At 38.4% G+C, this 14,974-nt stretch overlaps 1 protein-coding gene across 9 annotated transcripts in view; it reads right to left on the minus strand.

Moving 5' to 3' along the window:
* NSD1 (nuclear receptor binding SET domain protein 1) overlaps nt 1–14,974 on the minus strand; it is a 136,688-nt gene that overhangs the window by 68,802 nt on the left and 52,912 nt on the right. For all 9 annotated transcript variants that reach the window (XM_004284817.3, XM_033414845.2, XM_004284816.4 and 6 more), the window contains 2 exons: nt 8,383–8,555; nt 3,567–6,138 (listed from right to left, as the gene is read on the minus strand). In XM_004284817.3, the coding sequence (XP_004284865.2) occupies nt 3,567–6,138; nt 8,383–8,555 (2,745 nt within the window). The remainder of the gene's footprint in view (nt 1–3,566; nt 6,139–8,382; nt 8,556–14,974) is intronic.

Below are 14,974 nucleotides of genomic sequence, written 5' to 3' on the forward strand. Positions count from 1 at the left end.
ATACAATATACTAAAACTTATGGGATGTAGCAAAAAGAAGTACTAAAAGGGAAGTTTACAGCACGAAGTGCATACATAAAGAAAAAAGACCTCAAATCAACAACCTAACTTTACACTCAAGGAATAAGAAAAAGAATAAGCACAAAGTTTATTTGCAAAGGGAAAGAAGTAATAAATATTACAGCAGAAATAACCAAAATAGAGAATTTTTTAAAAATACAAACAAAACTAAGAGTTTGTTTTTTAAAAATCAACAAAATTGACAAGCCTTTAGCTAGATGGAGAGAGCGAGGGAGACACAAATAATGAAAACCAGAAATTAGAGAAGACATTTCAATGGAAGCCACAGAAACAGAATTTTAAGAGACTACTATGAACAATTATATGCTAACAAATTGGATAACCTACAAGAGTTGGATAAATTTCTAGAAACATGCAATCCACCCAGACTCAATCATGAAGAAATAGAAAACCTATAGTAAGGAGATTAAATCAGTCATCAAAAACTTCCCAAGAAAGAAGAGCCCCAGGATCAGATGCCTCCACTAGAGAATTCTACCAAGCATTTAAATAAGAATTAATGCCGAGCCTTCTCAAACTCTTCCAAAAAATGGAAGACGGGGGAGCCAGACAAATACACGTTAATAAAAAAAATTTTTTTAAAAAGACATACCAATATCCCTTATGAACACTTACACAAAAATTCTCACCAAATTAGCAAACTGAATTCAACAGCAGCACTTTAAAAGGATTATACACCATGACCAAGTGGGACTCATTCCTGGGATGGAAGGATGGTTCAACATACAAAAATCAATAAATGTAATACAACACATTAAAAGAAGGAAGAAAATCACACGACCATCTCAATTGATGCAGAAAGGCTTGACTAAATTCAACACATTTTCCTGATAAAAAACACTCAACTAGAAACAGAAGGAAATAATCTAAAATAAAGGTCATTTATGAAAATCCCACAGCTAACACGACAGTCCATGGTGAAAGACTGAAAGCTTTTTCTCTAAGAATGCCCATTCTTGACACTTCTATTTAACACAATACTAGAAGTCCAATTAGGCAAGAATTAGAAATAAAAGGCATCCAAATTGGAAAGGGAAAAGTAAAATGATCTCTGTTCATAGATGGCATGACCTAATGTAAAGAAAACCCTAAAGATTCCACAAAAAAGCTGTAAGAATAATAAATGGATTCAGTAAAAAAATCAACATTCAAACATCACTTGTGGGACTTCCACAGTGGTTAAAAATCTGCCTGCCAATGCAGGGGACACAGGTTTGAGCCCTGGTCTGGAAAGATTCCACATGCCGCGGAGCAACTAAGCCCATCCTCCCCAACTACTGAGCATGTACTCTAGAACCCATGAGCCACAACTACTGAGCCCACATGTCACAACTACCGAGGCCCACGCACCTAGAGCCCATGCTCCGCAACAAGAGAAACCAGCGCAATGAGAAGCCCGCGTACCTCAATGAAGAGTGGCCCCTGCTCACCGCAACTAGAGACAGCCCACACACAGCAACGGAGACCCAATGCAGCCATAAATAAATAAATAAATAAATAAATAAATTTATTTTAAAAATCAATAAATAAATAAATTTATTTATTTATTTTAAAAATCAGTTGTTTCTACACACTAATAATGAACAATTCTAAAAGGAAATTAAGAAAACAATCCCACTTATAATAGCATAAAAAAGAATAAAAACGCTTAGGAATAAACTTAACCAAGGAAGTGAAAGAGTTGGGCACTTAAACTATAAAACATTGCTGAAAGAAATTAAAAACACAAATAAATGGAAAGATATCCTGTGTTCACGGATTCAAAGACTTAACATTAACAAAATGTCCATACTACTCAAGCGATCTTCAGATTCACTGCTCTATCAAAATCCCAATGGCATTTTTTGCAGAAATAGAAAAAAGACATCCTAAAATTCACAGGAAATCTCAAAGGACCCCAAATAGTCAAAATAATCTTGACAAAGAACAAAGATGGAGGACTCACACACTGTGTTTTCAAAACATGTTACAAAGCTACAGTAATCAAAACAATATGATAGGACTTCCCTGGTGGCGCAGTGGTTAAGAATCCACCTGCCAATGCAGGGGACACAGGTTCGAGCCCTGGTCTGGGAAGATCCCACATGCCATGGAGCAACTAAGCCCGTGTGCCACAACTACTGAGCCTGTGCTCTAGAGTCTGTGAGCCACAACTACTGAGCCCAAGTGCCACAACTACTGAAGCCTATGTGCCTAGAGCCCGTGCTCTGCAACAAGAGAAGCCACCCAATGAGAAGCCCATGCACCACAACGAAGAGTAGCCCCTGCTCGCCGCAACTAGAGAAAAGCCTGCACGCAGCAACAGAGACCCAACACAGCCAAAAATATTAAATAAATAAGTGTAATTAAAAACAAAAAAAAATACGATATTACCATGAAGACAAACATATAGATAATGAAACAAAATAGAGGGCCCAGAAACAAGCCCTTACATGTATGGTCAAATTATCTTTGACAACGGTGCTAAGACTTTACAATGCGGAAAAGATAGTCTCTTCAATAAATGGTGTTATATACAACAATGTGCATACAGTTAATACTGTAATATACACTTTAAACTTGTTCAGAGGGTGAATTCATGTGTTTTTTACCACAATAAAAATAAAGCGTTGATACACATGCTAAGTAAAAAAAACAAAGTACCACATATTGTATGATTCCATTTACATGAAATGTACAGAACAGGCAAATCTATAGATTGGGGAGAAATGAAGGGAGATTGAGAAAGGGTACAAGGTTTCTTTTTGGGGTGATGCAAATGTTCCAAAATTAATCATGTTTATAGATGCACAAGTCTCTGAGTATACTAAAAAACCACTGAAGTATATAAACTTTCAACAGGTGAATTTTATGGTCAGTGAATTATGTTTCAATAAAGCTGTTAGAATCTACTATGGTAAACAACATTGAAAACTTATGTTTAAGGAAAGGCAGTTTTATCCTCAATAACAATATTGTATAATATTATATTTTGAAAGACTCCTGCTGTTTTCCCTCTGCTGCTAAGGAAGGATACCCTGGTACTTCATATTTTTAAAAATTTATTCTCAAACCTCATTCCAGAAGGGATGCAAGACATCTAAGGCCTTCAAATAAGTACTACAGAACACTTACACTTTTTCAAAAGCACGTCCCCTTTGTCTACATAACAGGAGGACCTTCCTTAATACTTACAATACCAAATTGAGTCCCCAAAAGTTCACAGATTGAAAAAGGTAGGAAATGGGGAGCAGGAACAAAATGTTCTTGAGACTCAATAAAAGCAAAAGAAAAAAGAGCTTCTTGGTAAAACAATTTCTGAAAGTATATGGAAACCTGGTCCTCAAAATTCAGATCCTTCTACATAAAGTCCTTTCTTCACTTCAAGTGATAATCCTTCCCTCCCAACTTACACTTAGGCCTTCCATGAAAACAGACCAACTTCAGAAGGGTATCATTATCATCACTTCCTCTAGTCCCTTTCTTTCACAGTCAGGAGTCCTTACCTGGTTCAGGGAGCTCAGGCTGAGGGGTCAAACTGGGAATTCCTGGCTCCTTTTCCACCTCTTCATTGCTGGCACTGGATTTATCACAAACTTTCAACCGTGGCCCAGCTGAATCTAAGCAGTCGGCATGATTTGGATCTGTCAGTGCATCCTCTAGTATGTTCGTCGAAGGAGGAGGTCTCTGTTCTGGGAACTCATCTCCCTTCTTTACAGGGTCAGCGGGAAGCAAGACCCCAAAGGCACCCTCAGAGTTTTCTTTCTCCCTAAATCTGTTAGTGCGCTTACGAGGTTTAGTGCGCCTTTGGTTTAAACGCTGCCACCGCTTTTTAGGCACCACTTGATTTACACTAGTGGGTTCATCATTCTCACTAATGATTTCAGACTCCAGCTCTGTCCCTTTTCTGTTTTCAAAAGAGGGGTCTTTTTCAGGAACTTTATCAGGGTCAGACTGGTTGACTTTATTATCAAAATTAACACTGGAAAAATGGGTACCATCTTCACTTGTTAAATGGCCCATTAATTGAAGGGGTTCTTCTTTACCAGGGTCTTCTGCCTCACCTCTGGAGGAGCTATTCTCTGAACCCCTACTCTCTCTGTCTCCCTGCAGTGCAGCCTCAAGAGTCACAGCTGGAAGCTGGTTCAGTTTTCTTTTGCGCTCTGTCTTTAAGGCTTTACGGTTCACTGTGTTCTTTCCCATCTGGGTTGAAAAACCATCTCTTAATTTGGATGGCTTTGATCGACCACAGTTGCGCCTAGTAATACAGTTTGAACGATTTCTGCCAGAAGCAGGGAGGTCTCTTTTATCGGACACCAAGCCAGGTAGGGAGGTAGATAGCTCCCCAGACAGTGCAGAGTCACCCCCACTAGGGCTAGAACGGACTGGATCCTGAGTGCCATCTCCATTTTTTTCTGAATTGTGAGTGGAACCTCCTGAAACCAAGACCTTAGAAGCCCCCACAGGACTACTGGTAGAACAGTCCCCAAGACCAGGACTCCGATAAGAGACCAAGTTCTGAGCAGTCATTAACCGTTGCTCCTTGGTCTTACTATCATGCATATCTTTCAACATCATTAGTAATGTACTGAATTTGTAGTCTGGTTCAATAGGTATATGATTCTGACCAGAGGCAGAAGAAAAAAGTAATGGTTTTGATGGCTTTGGCATTCCGGAGTCACTGACATCTTCACTTAAGGATCTATAAGAGAGTTCTTTCAACTCTGACAGAACGTGTTTCACCACTGCTGTTTCTATGTCACTCGAATCCCTGGTTTTCTCATGCATGTTGCTCAGTAGTTTTAGCCCATCCACTTTCCCACTTTTGGAAATGCTGGCCAAAGGAGAGCCTTTGGTATCAGAAGAGCAGCATTTCAAACTGCAGTCCTCATCTGCAACAGGCGGTTCTACTACAACTGGGTTTTCTTTATGTTTGCACTTGATACTTCGGATCTTGGGCTGTTTGCTTTTCGAATGTAACAGAGCTTGATTTGTAGCCCCACCTTTTATTATTGAGTTCTCACTGGAAATGCTTGATGGTGTGTTAAATTTTGGAGAAAGACCATCATTTCTAAAATCTGATTGGGGTTTTCGGACAAGAGTTGATACTTTAAGATCAGAGAGATTAACCTGAGATGTCTCAGTTCCAGGCTCTACTGTCTTGGTACAATCCATCAAGTGGTCTGTGTGTGAGTTAGTAATGAGGGTCTTCTGCTTTGCTTTTACCTTAGTGTTCGTGGCAGGATACCTAGAATACTTTACCTTTTCATTTTTCTGCACAGGTAACATGTTCTCTGTTCTATCGAAAGCATCTGCAATTTCAAGGACACTATTATCAGACTCTGAACTATGATCTATGGGATCCAGATCACTGCTTCCATCATCATCAGAAGTGGTACAGATACTAATGGAATCACTTCGCTTTTCTTCATCACCTGCTCCAATATAGCAGAGCTGCACTTTTGAACTACACACCAGACCTCGCTGGAGTTTCTTCTTCTCCCCAGAACGTTTAGAGAGCAAGGCACCCTCAGACAAGCCCAGTAAAGAGTCACAATTTGAAGTCTCAAATTCTTTCTTTGCAGTGTTTTTTGCACAAGAAGAAAATAGGAAACTTCCTGGGGCAGAGCTGGGCCCTGTGAGGCTGTTTGCTATCCGGGAAAGTTCATTAGAGGCCTGCTTATCAGATACATCCCCAGAAATAAAGTTTAGGCCAAGGTTCTCTGGAATCTTTCCCCTCCGTTCTTCCTTATGTGCTTCAAATTGCATGTGGCCCTTTTTCACACTAGTCCTTTTTGGATTATCAGAGCTCTTTCTGGCTACAGACTTAGCACAAGGTTTTTCCTTCTCATCTGCAGAATGTTCAGAGTCAAAAGCCAGAGATTTCAAGCAGCCATTAAGCAACAGGTCATGTTCTGATTCAGGGTCATTTGTACAGTCCTCAAACGGCATATCCTCCTCACTGTCCAACTTGAGTGAACTGGTGACACATTTTCGGTTCTTCGACCCTTTGGGAACATCATACTGCTCAGCAAGACCAACACTGGCTTCCCATTTACTCAAAATTTTCTGAGGAACCTTAAATTTAAAGAGAAAAAGATTATCACTAGTCTAAGAAATAGAAGGGGAAACAGGCAGATGATCAGTGAACACCTCTCAAATCAGAAGCTTTTCCAAGCCTTGTGCTTCTTCAAGGCTCTTTTATGGGACTGCCAGGTGGTTAACACCCACAGTTCACCCAGAACTTAGCTAATGGGGATTCCTCAACACTAGTTCTACCACTAAGATCTATCACTGGAGAAAGATTGATCCCATAAACCCTCCACTCCCCTTACCATTAAAAGCACAAAAGAGTGCACCATAAATTAGACTACAACATTACATTACTAATCAACATTATATTACTAAAATCAAGGAATAACCAGACCACTCCTACTTACCCCTCCAACCTTAGAATAAAGATTTCCCTCCTGACTGATGAAGGCCAAGCACTTGCTCAGTTACATAAAAGAGAAAGCAAAAGGCTAAAGAAAGGAGATGCATGTGGAAAAACTAGGACTGGAGAAATGAGTAAGGCAGACCTGCCCTAGAAGAAATGAAATTTGGAACTCTGGTTATCACCAGGCCCTTGGCTAATCAAGATTCTTCTATACGTGTTACATACAATCTGGATTATAAGGACTTCCCTGGTGGTGCAGTGGTTAAGAATCCGCCTGCCAATGCAGGGGATAGGAGTTCGATCCCTGGTCCTGGAAGATCCCCCATGCCGCGGAGCAACTAAGCCCATGCGCCACAACTACTAAGCCCGCACGCCACAACTACTGAAGCCCGTGGACCTAGAGCCTGTGCTCTGCAACAAAAGAAGCCACCACAATGAGAAGCCCGCACACCGCAACGAAGAGGAGCCCCCACTCGCCGCAACTAGAGAAAGCCCGCGCACGGCAACAAAGACCCAACACAGCAAAAAAATTAATTAATTAATTTTCTTTTAAATCTGGATTATAACCAAGCAGTGTCCTGGGCTTAAGCATGTAGTCCAGAGACATCAATACACCCTGGATGTATGACAAGTTACATATGCTCTTTTCTTGATTCCTCACAGCATAAGGACATTGAGGCTCTGTGAAATATACCTAATTTTCAAGACACTTATTTCCCTCCCTGGCTTCATACAATAAACGTCAGTCAAGGTTCTATCAGTTAGTGTTCACAAACACTTTAATACTTGTGAAAGGTCATGTTCTGCTGACCATGTAAAAATTAAGGCCACTAGACAGGAAGCCTCCTCTTATAAAGCAATAAACTGATCATCTGGTTTACTTTACACACACACACACACACCCATTGACTTTCTAACTATGACCATAGTAAATCAATTTTCCAGAACCTGAAAGCCCTAGAGAACTCCTCTGAAAAGGGGGTTGGTTAATCTACATAGTTAAAGGCTTGACACAAAAACTCTGACACCTCCCCACCACCAACCACCCAAAGTATTAGAAAGGATAAAGTTATCCTCTTCTATTCTATCCTAACAATAGCACACACTAGTTGTTTCAGAGCATCAGATGTATGACATATAAAATATTTATTTCTAATCCGCACAACAGTTTGACAAGGTACATATTATTACATTAGCTTTACAGAGGAAGGAACTCCAGTTGTAAATAGCAGGGACTGCATACTGACTAAAAATTATCCTAACTGTGATTCTTAGAAAATAATCTAAAAGTCTGAAACACAAATCTAAGAGGAACTATTTCCTCTTCTAGAATAGACTATAAAGGAGTATCAAAAGAAACAGCCAAAACTTTAACACATCAAGCAAATGAAACAAAAACATCACGTTCTTTATTAAAACATAACCAGGTTTGAAACTGCTTAAACCTTAACAACCACACACAAAAACCAAAACAACAAACAAAACAAAAATGTTTAAAGTCTTATCTTTCTCATTTTTAAGAGAAATAATTAATCCAGAGAGTGAAAAGTAGAATATTTCATTTTGATGATCATTTTCTTCTTACATCAGATATAACCAAAGATGACTGATCATGCCTTTTTTTACTATCACATCTAAGTGACATGGCAGAAGTTAACTGAAATCATTTCTCAAAAAATTGAGTATAAATATTTGGAAGGCTAGCCCCATCTCATCCCTGCAAAAAAACTTGCTTTCTGCCAATTTTTCTCACCAACATCCTACTACCAAAGGAAATAACTTATATTCCAAAAATATAATACTTCTTCCTTTGATTGATCCTGTAAACCCTCCCTACCTACACCCAAGAAGATAATTTGAGAGGCTTTTTTTTTTTTAAATACCTTATGCCTATATCCTTTTTCTTTCTGCTTCCCTCTTCTCCTAAGGACAGGTAGCTCTTCAAATTGATGTCTGCCTTCAAACATGACGATTGCTTTTCCAGCCACCCAGGCTCTCTCAGAAGGATCTCCAAAAGCCTCCACGTAGTACTGTCGATAGGGCCTCCGGTTAGAAACTAGATAAAAATAAAAACCACAGTGTCATTGCTTTAAAAAACTGATATTCATCATCAAGAGAACAGCCACATAGCAGTGGCCAAAGAAGCCTCTTTTCACTTAAAACTAAAATAAAATAAAAACTCAACAAGCTAAAAAACCTACAGAACAAGAAACTCTGAAGTAGGTCAGATAGAAGGTAAATTTTCAATTTTCAATTTATGTGACAAGAAAATGGTTAAGAGTGTAATGAAAGAATTTAATGGTTTGGTCTGATGATATGCTATATATTCCAAACCAGTTGGAGGACGATTAGCTAATCATATAACAAATTAATATAACAACTAAGTTTTTTCTACCATCAATCTATAAAATTTTATACCCTCATTACCAGAAATCACAAAAGGCATATGATAAGCCACAGCATCACAAATATAATAATCAACAAGAACTAACCACCAAATAAACTCTTAAAACATTATGCTAAAATACAAGGAGGAAGAAATGTTTCAACACCATGCCATGTATGATGTGCTAACATTTATGACATAGCTACTCTGGGCAAGGTACTATACTAGGTGCTTTGCATGTATTCTTCACAACAATGAACTCTAAAATATAAGTAGTATAATCTCCATTTTATAGACAGAATAATAAATCCAACGACTTCAGACAGGGAAAATTCAGAGTGAAACATTGGTTTTGCAGAGAAAGTGAAACTTGATATTTCAAACTACAGAATTTTTTTTTAAAAAAGGAAATCTCAACAGCCCCCTCCCCACCAAAAATCCACTTATTCTATAGTTTCTTGGCTGTCCAAAGTTCTATGCATACAATTACCAAAAATAAAAATACAAATCTCATCCAGAAAAGATTATAATCAAATTTACCTAGTATGTGTTATCTTCTACACACTTACCATCTTTGCATTTTTCATACCAGTAAAAAATGTCACAAAAGAAATATAGTCAGGGCTACACAGGTGTAATGATTTGTCTCTATTTAGAAAAGGAAATCATTTTATATAAAAATTCACTTTAACTCACACTGAATTACAACCTGGTAAAATTTTGTTTTATTGTACATTTTAAAAACAAGTTCTGTAAAAATAACAAACAAAAAAACCTGAACTCCTTAGTCTCTACCTACTAAATTAAACACATCAATAGAAACCACCTATAAAGGGGGATTAAATGTGTGTATGTGTATATATACACATACATACACACACACACACAGGTTCTTAAAGTCAGTCTGAAAAGTACATCATTCTCCCATAAATAAGTAAATTCAACTAACACAGACTGAACATTCATGACGTCCCAGCACTATACAGAGGACTGAAAAGAACTCATTGCCTGGTGGGTAAGAGATATACAGTATAAAGAGATTATGGTAAAACAGCATGCTAATTGCGATAACATGAACATTCATTTTTTTTTTAATTTTTCAAGTATGTCTTGAGTACACTACATTTTACTATTCGATAGTATCTATTGGTGATGGCATTTTTTAAAATTGAGATATAACTGACAAATAACATTAGTTTCAGGTATACAACATAATGATTCGATATTTATATATATTGCAAAATGACCCCCACAATGTCTAGTCAACATCCGTCACCACACGTAGTTATAAAAAGATTTTTTCTTGTGATGAGATCTTTTAAGATCTACTCTCTTAGCAACTTTCAAATATACAATACAGTATTAACTATAGTTGCCATGCTATACATTACATCCATGTGACATTTCTTTTATAAATGGAAGTTTATAACTTTTGACCCCCTTCACCCATTTTGCTCCTCCAGTCTGTTCTCAGTATCCATGAACTTGGTTTTGTTTTTTCAATTTTGGTTTTTTTAGATTGCACATATAAGTAAGATCATACAGTATTTATATTTTCTCTCTCTGATTTATTTCACTTAGTAAAATGCCCACCAGGTACATCCACGTTGTCACAAATAGCAAGGTTTCGTTCTTTTGTATGGCTGAATAATATTCAATTATGTATATATACCACATTTTCATTACCTATTCATCTATCGATGGACACTTAGTTGTTAACATTCACTTTTTTCAAAGTGAAAAATTATTAACTGGAGGACAAATGGGACACCTGAGCAAAAAATTTAAAGGTAAACAGTTTGTTGAGGGGAGAATTCCTATATAAGGGCTCAGAACCCTCAAAGACATGAATGAATAAAACGAATGAAATAGCTAGGAACTGCAAGTAGTTCAGAACACTAAATCATAAAGTGGAAGGAAAGGGAAACTAAGCAGGTAAGCAGTGGCCAGACCTGAACAGCTTGGATACCATGTTAAGAGTTTGACCACTGGGACTTCCCTGGTGGTCAGTGGTTGACTGCGCTTCTAGACACAAGAGGGAAGAGATATGGGAACATATGTATAACTGATTCACTTTGTTATAAAGCAGAAACTAGCACACCATTGTAAAGCAATTATACTCTAATAAAGATGTAAAAAAAAAAAAAAAAGACTCTGCGCTTCCAACACAGGGGGCACAGGTTCAATCCCTGGTCAGGGAACTGAGATCCCATGTGCCACACTAAGACCCTCCATGTTAAGAGTTTGACCATTATCCTGTTGGCCCTGAACCTCATTTAAACTGTGGAACCACAGGCTCAGTTTTCCATCTTAAAAAGATAAATCTCCTTGACCTCTGAATAACACATTTAACAGGAAACTCAGGAGACCAGAGATTACCAAAATAGTATATACTCAAGATGACTAAAACCTAAACTAAGGTGGTAGCAATGGGAATTAAAAGAACAAAATATGAAAGATTTTTTTTAAGAAGACAAATCAAAAGGACTAGATATTAATTAAAAGTCAGATAGAATGTGACCACCTAGAGGGGTGGGATAGGGAGGGTGGGTGAACCAAGAGGGAAGAGATATGGAAACATATGTATATGTGTAGCTGATTCACTTTGTGATAAAACAGAAACCAGCACACCCTTGTAGAGCAATTATATTCCAATAAAGATGTTAAAAATAATAATAATTAAATTAAATTAAATTAAATGTAAAAAAAAATAATAATAATTAAATTAAATTAAATTAAATTAGATAGAAAAGATACTTGAACACCAATGTTTATAGCAGCATTATTCACAATAGCCAAAAGGTGAAAGCAACCCAAATGTCCACTGAAGGATGAAAGCATGAACAAAATGGAACATTATTGAACATTATACATCAATGGAATTATTGAGCCTTGCAAATGAATGATACACGTAATACAACATTTACCAGGGACTGAAGGTTATTGTTAAATTGTTAACAGAGTTTCAGTTTAGGAATATGAAAAAGTTCTGGAGATGGCTAGTGGTAATAATTGCACAAAAATGTTAATTTACTTAATGCCACTAAACTATAAACTTAAAAATAGATAAAATGATAAAATTATGTTACATATATTTTTTACCACCAAAAAAATCATAACAATTGGTAGTAAGGATATAGAGAGATTAAAACCCTCATCCAGTGCTGATGAGAATGTAAAATGGTACAGTAGCTTTTCAAAACAGTCTGGCAGACCTAGCTCTTCCACTCCCAGGTATTTATCTGAAGAACACAAAAACTCTAATTCAAAAAGATAATATGTCAGCTTCCCTGGTGGTGCAGTGGTTAAGAATCCACCTGCCAATGCAGGGGACACAGGTTCAAGCCCTGGTCCAGGAAGATCCCACATGCCGTGGAACAAGTAAGCCCATGCACCACAACTACTGAGCCTACGCTCTAGAGCCCACATGCCACAACTACTGAGCCCATGCGCCACAACTACTGAAGCCCATGTGCCTAGAGCCCATGCTCTGCAACAAAAGAAGCCACTGCAATGAGAAGCCCGTGCACCACAACTAGAGAAAGCCCATGTGCAGCAACGAAGACCCAACACAGCCCAAAATTAATTAATTAATTAATTTAAAAAAAATATATATATGCACCCCTATGTTCACTGAAGCGTTATTTGTAACAGCCAAGATATGGAAACAACCTAAGTATCCACTGACGGATGAACGGATAAAGAAGATATGGTATATATACACAATGGAGTATTACTCAGCCACAAAAGAATGAAATCCTGCCATTTGCGATACTGATGGACCTCGAAGGAATTTTGCCAAGTGAAATAAATCAGACAGAGAAAAGATAAATACTATAGGTTTTCACTCATATGTAGTATCTAAAAAACGTAACAAGTGAACAAACAAAATAAAACAAAAACTCATATATACAGAGATCAGATTAATGATTACCAGAGGGGAAGGGGGATGGGCAAAATGGGTGAACGGGGGAGACTGTATGGTGATGGATGGTAATTAGACTTGTGGTGCTGTACACCTGAATTTATATAAAAAATTTAAATTAAAAACAAGTCAGGGGGCTTCCCTGGTGTCGCAGTGGTTAAGAATCCACCTGCCAATGCAGGGGACACAGGTTTGAGCCCTGGTCCAGGAAGATCCTACATGCCGTGGAGCAACTAAGGCCGTGCACCACAACTACTGAGCCTGCGCTCTAGAGCCCGTGAGCCACAACTATTGTGCCTGCGTGACTACTGAGCCTGCGCTCTAGAGCCTGTGCGCCTAGAGCTCGTGCTCTGCAACAAGAGAAACCATGGCAATGAGAAACCTGTGCACCGCAAGGAAGAGTAGCCCCCACTCACCACAACTAGAGAAAGCCTATGCGCAGCAACGAAGACCCAACACAGCCAAAAATAAATAAATAAAAATTAAAAAAAAAAGAAGTCAGGGAATTCCCTAGTGGCCCAGTGGTTAGGACTCGGCACTCTCACTGCCAGGATCCGGATTCCACCCCTGGTTGGGGAACTAAGTAAGATCCCACAAGCTGGTGCAGCCAAGGCGGAGAGTGTGAGTGTATGTGTGTGTGTGTGTCTGTGTGTCTGTGCGTGTACCTCAAAAAGTCAAACAGAGTTACCATTAGAGCCAGCAAGTCCACTCCTGGGTATAAACCCAAAAGATAGGAAATATATGTCCACATAAACACTTATACATGAATACTCACAGCAGCACTGTTCGTAATAGCTAAAAGGTGGAAACAGTCCAAATGCCCATCAAATGATAAATTTATAAATAAAACATGTATAATATTTCATACAATGGAGAGCCCACGTGCTCTGTACCCTGCGCACCACAGCTACGGAGCTCATGCACCCTGGAGCCCACACACCACAACTAGAGAGAGAAAAACCCGCAGGCCACAACTAGAGAGAAGCCCTCACGCTGCTGCAACAACAGATCCCGTGTGCCTCAAGGAAGATCCCATGTGCCGAAACTAAGACCCAATGCAGCCAAAAAAAAAAAAAAAAAAAAAAAAAAACAGGAATGCAGCACTGATACATGGATAGATCTTAAAAACATTATGTTGAGTAAAAAAAGTAGTCACAAAGGACATATTATATGATTCCATTTATATTAAATATCCAAAATAGGCAAATCTATAGAGACAGAAAGTTGACTACTGGTCGCTTAGGGCAAAGGGGTACGGGAGGTAAAAAAGATTAGGGGGAAGGTAGGTAAAGGACATGGGTTTTCTTTTCCTTCTCCTCTTTTTTTTTTTTATTTTAAATATTTATTTATTTATCTGGCTGCGCCGGGTCTTAGTTGCGGCACTCAGGATCTTTATTGTGGTATGCACCTCATAATTGTGGCACGCGGACTTCTTAGTTGTGGCATGCATGCGGGATCTAGTTCCCCCACCAGGGATCGATCCCAGCCCCCTGCATTGGGAGTGTGGAGTCTTACCCACTGGACCACCAGGGAAGTCCCCATGGGGTTCTTTTTGGGGTGGTGAAAATGTTCTAAAATTTACTGGTTACACAACTCTGTGACTTACCAAAACCACTTAATTGTATACTTTAAAGGGGTGAATTGTATGCTATATGAATTACATCTCAATAAAGCTGTTTTAAAAAAAGGAAAAAGACTTAATGGTATAGGACACAAGAAGGAAGAAAGGGTAACTACTTGGTATTTGGTTTAAGTGACTAAGTGGCAGTAATTTATTCACTAAGGCAGGAAATGAAACAGAAAGTACTGGTTTGAGGAGGAAAATAATTAGGTCAGTTTTAAACAAGCTGACCTTAACTGCCTAAAGGACCTCCTGGTGAAAGCTTCAAGTATAGAGTTGGGATGCAGATTTGAAGCCTGGGGAAACACTAGCACTGTGGATATGAATTCAGTTTACTGATGACAGTTAAAACTCAAGAGTTAATAAGGATGGAAAGAAGGAGAAGGAGAAGGAGAAGGAGGAGAAGAGAACATGAAAGTCAAGAACAAGATAGATAGTTACTATGAGGAAGAATTTTCCTGCACCAGACAACCAAAAAATTAAAAACTAGTATCCACTGTATTACCAGGTCACTAATGACTCTGCTTAGAACAAGGTTAGTGG

Source organism: Orcinus orca, chromosome 3 (assembly GCF_937001465.1).
Source record: "Orcinus orca chromosome 3, mOrcOrc1.1, whole genome shotgun sequence".
NCBI lineage: Eukaryota > Metazoa > Chordata > Mammalia > Artiodactyla > Delphinidae > Orcinus > Orcinus orca.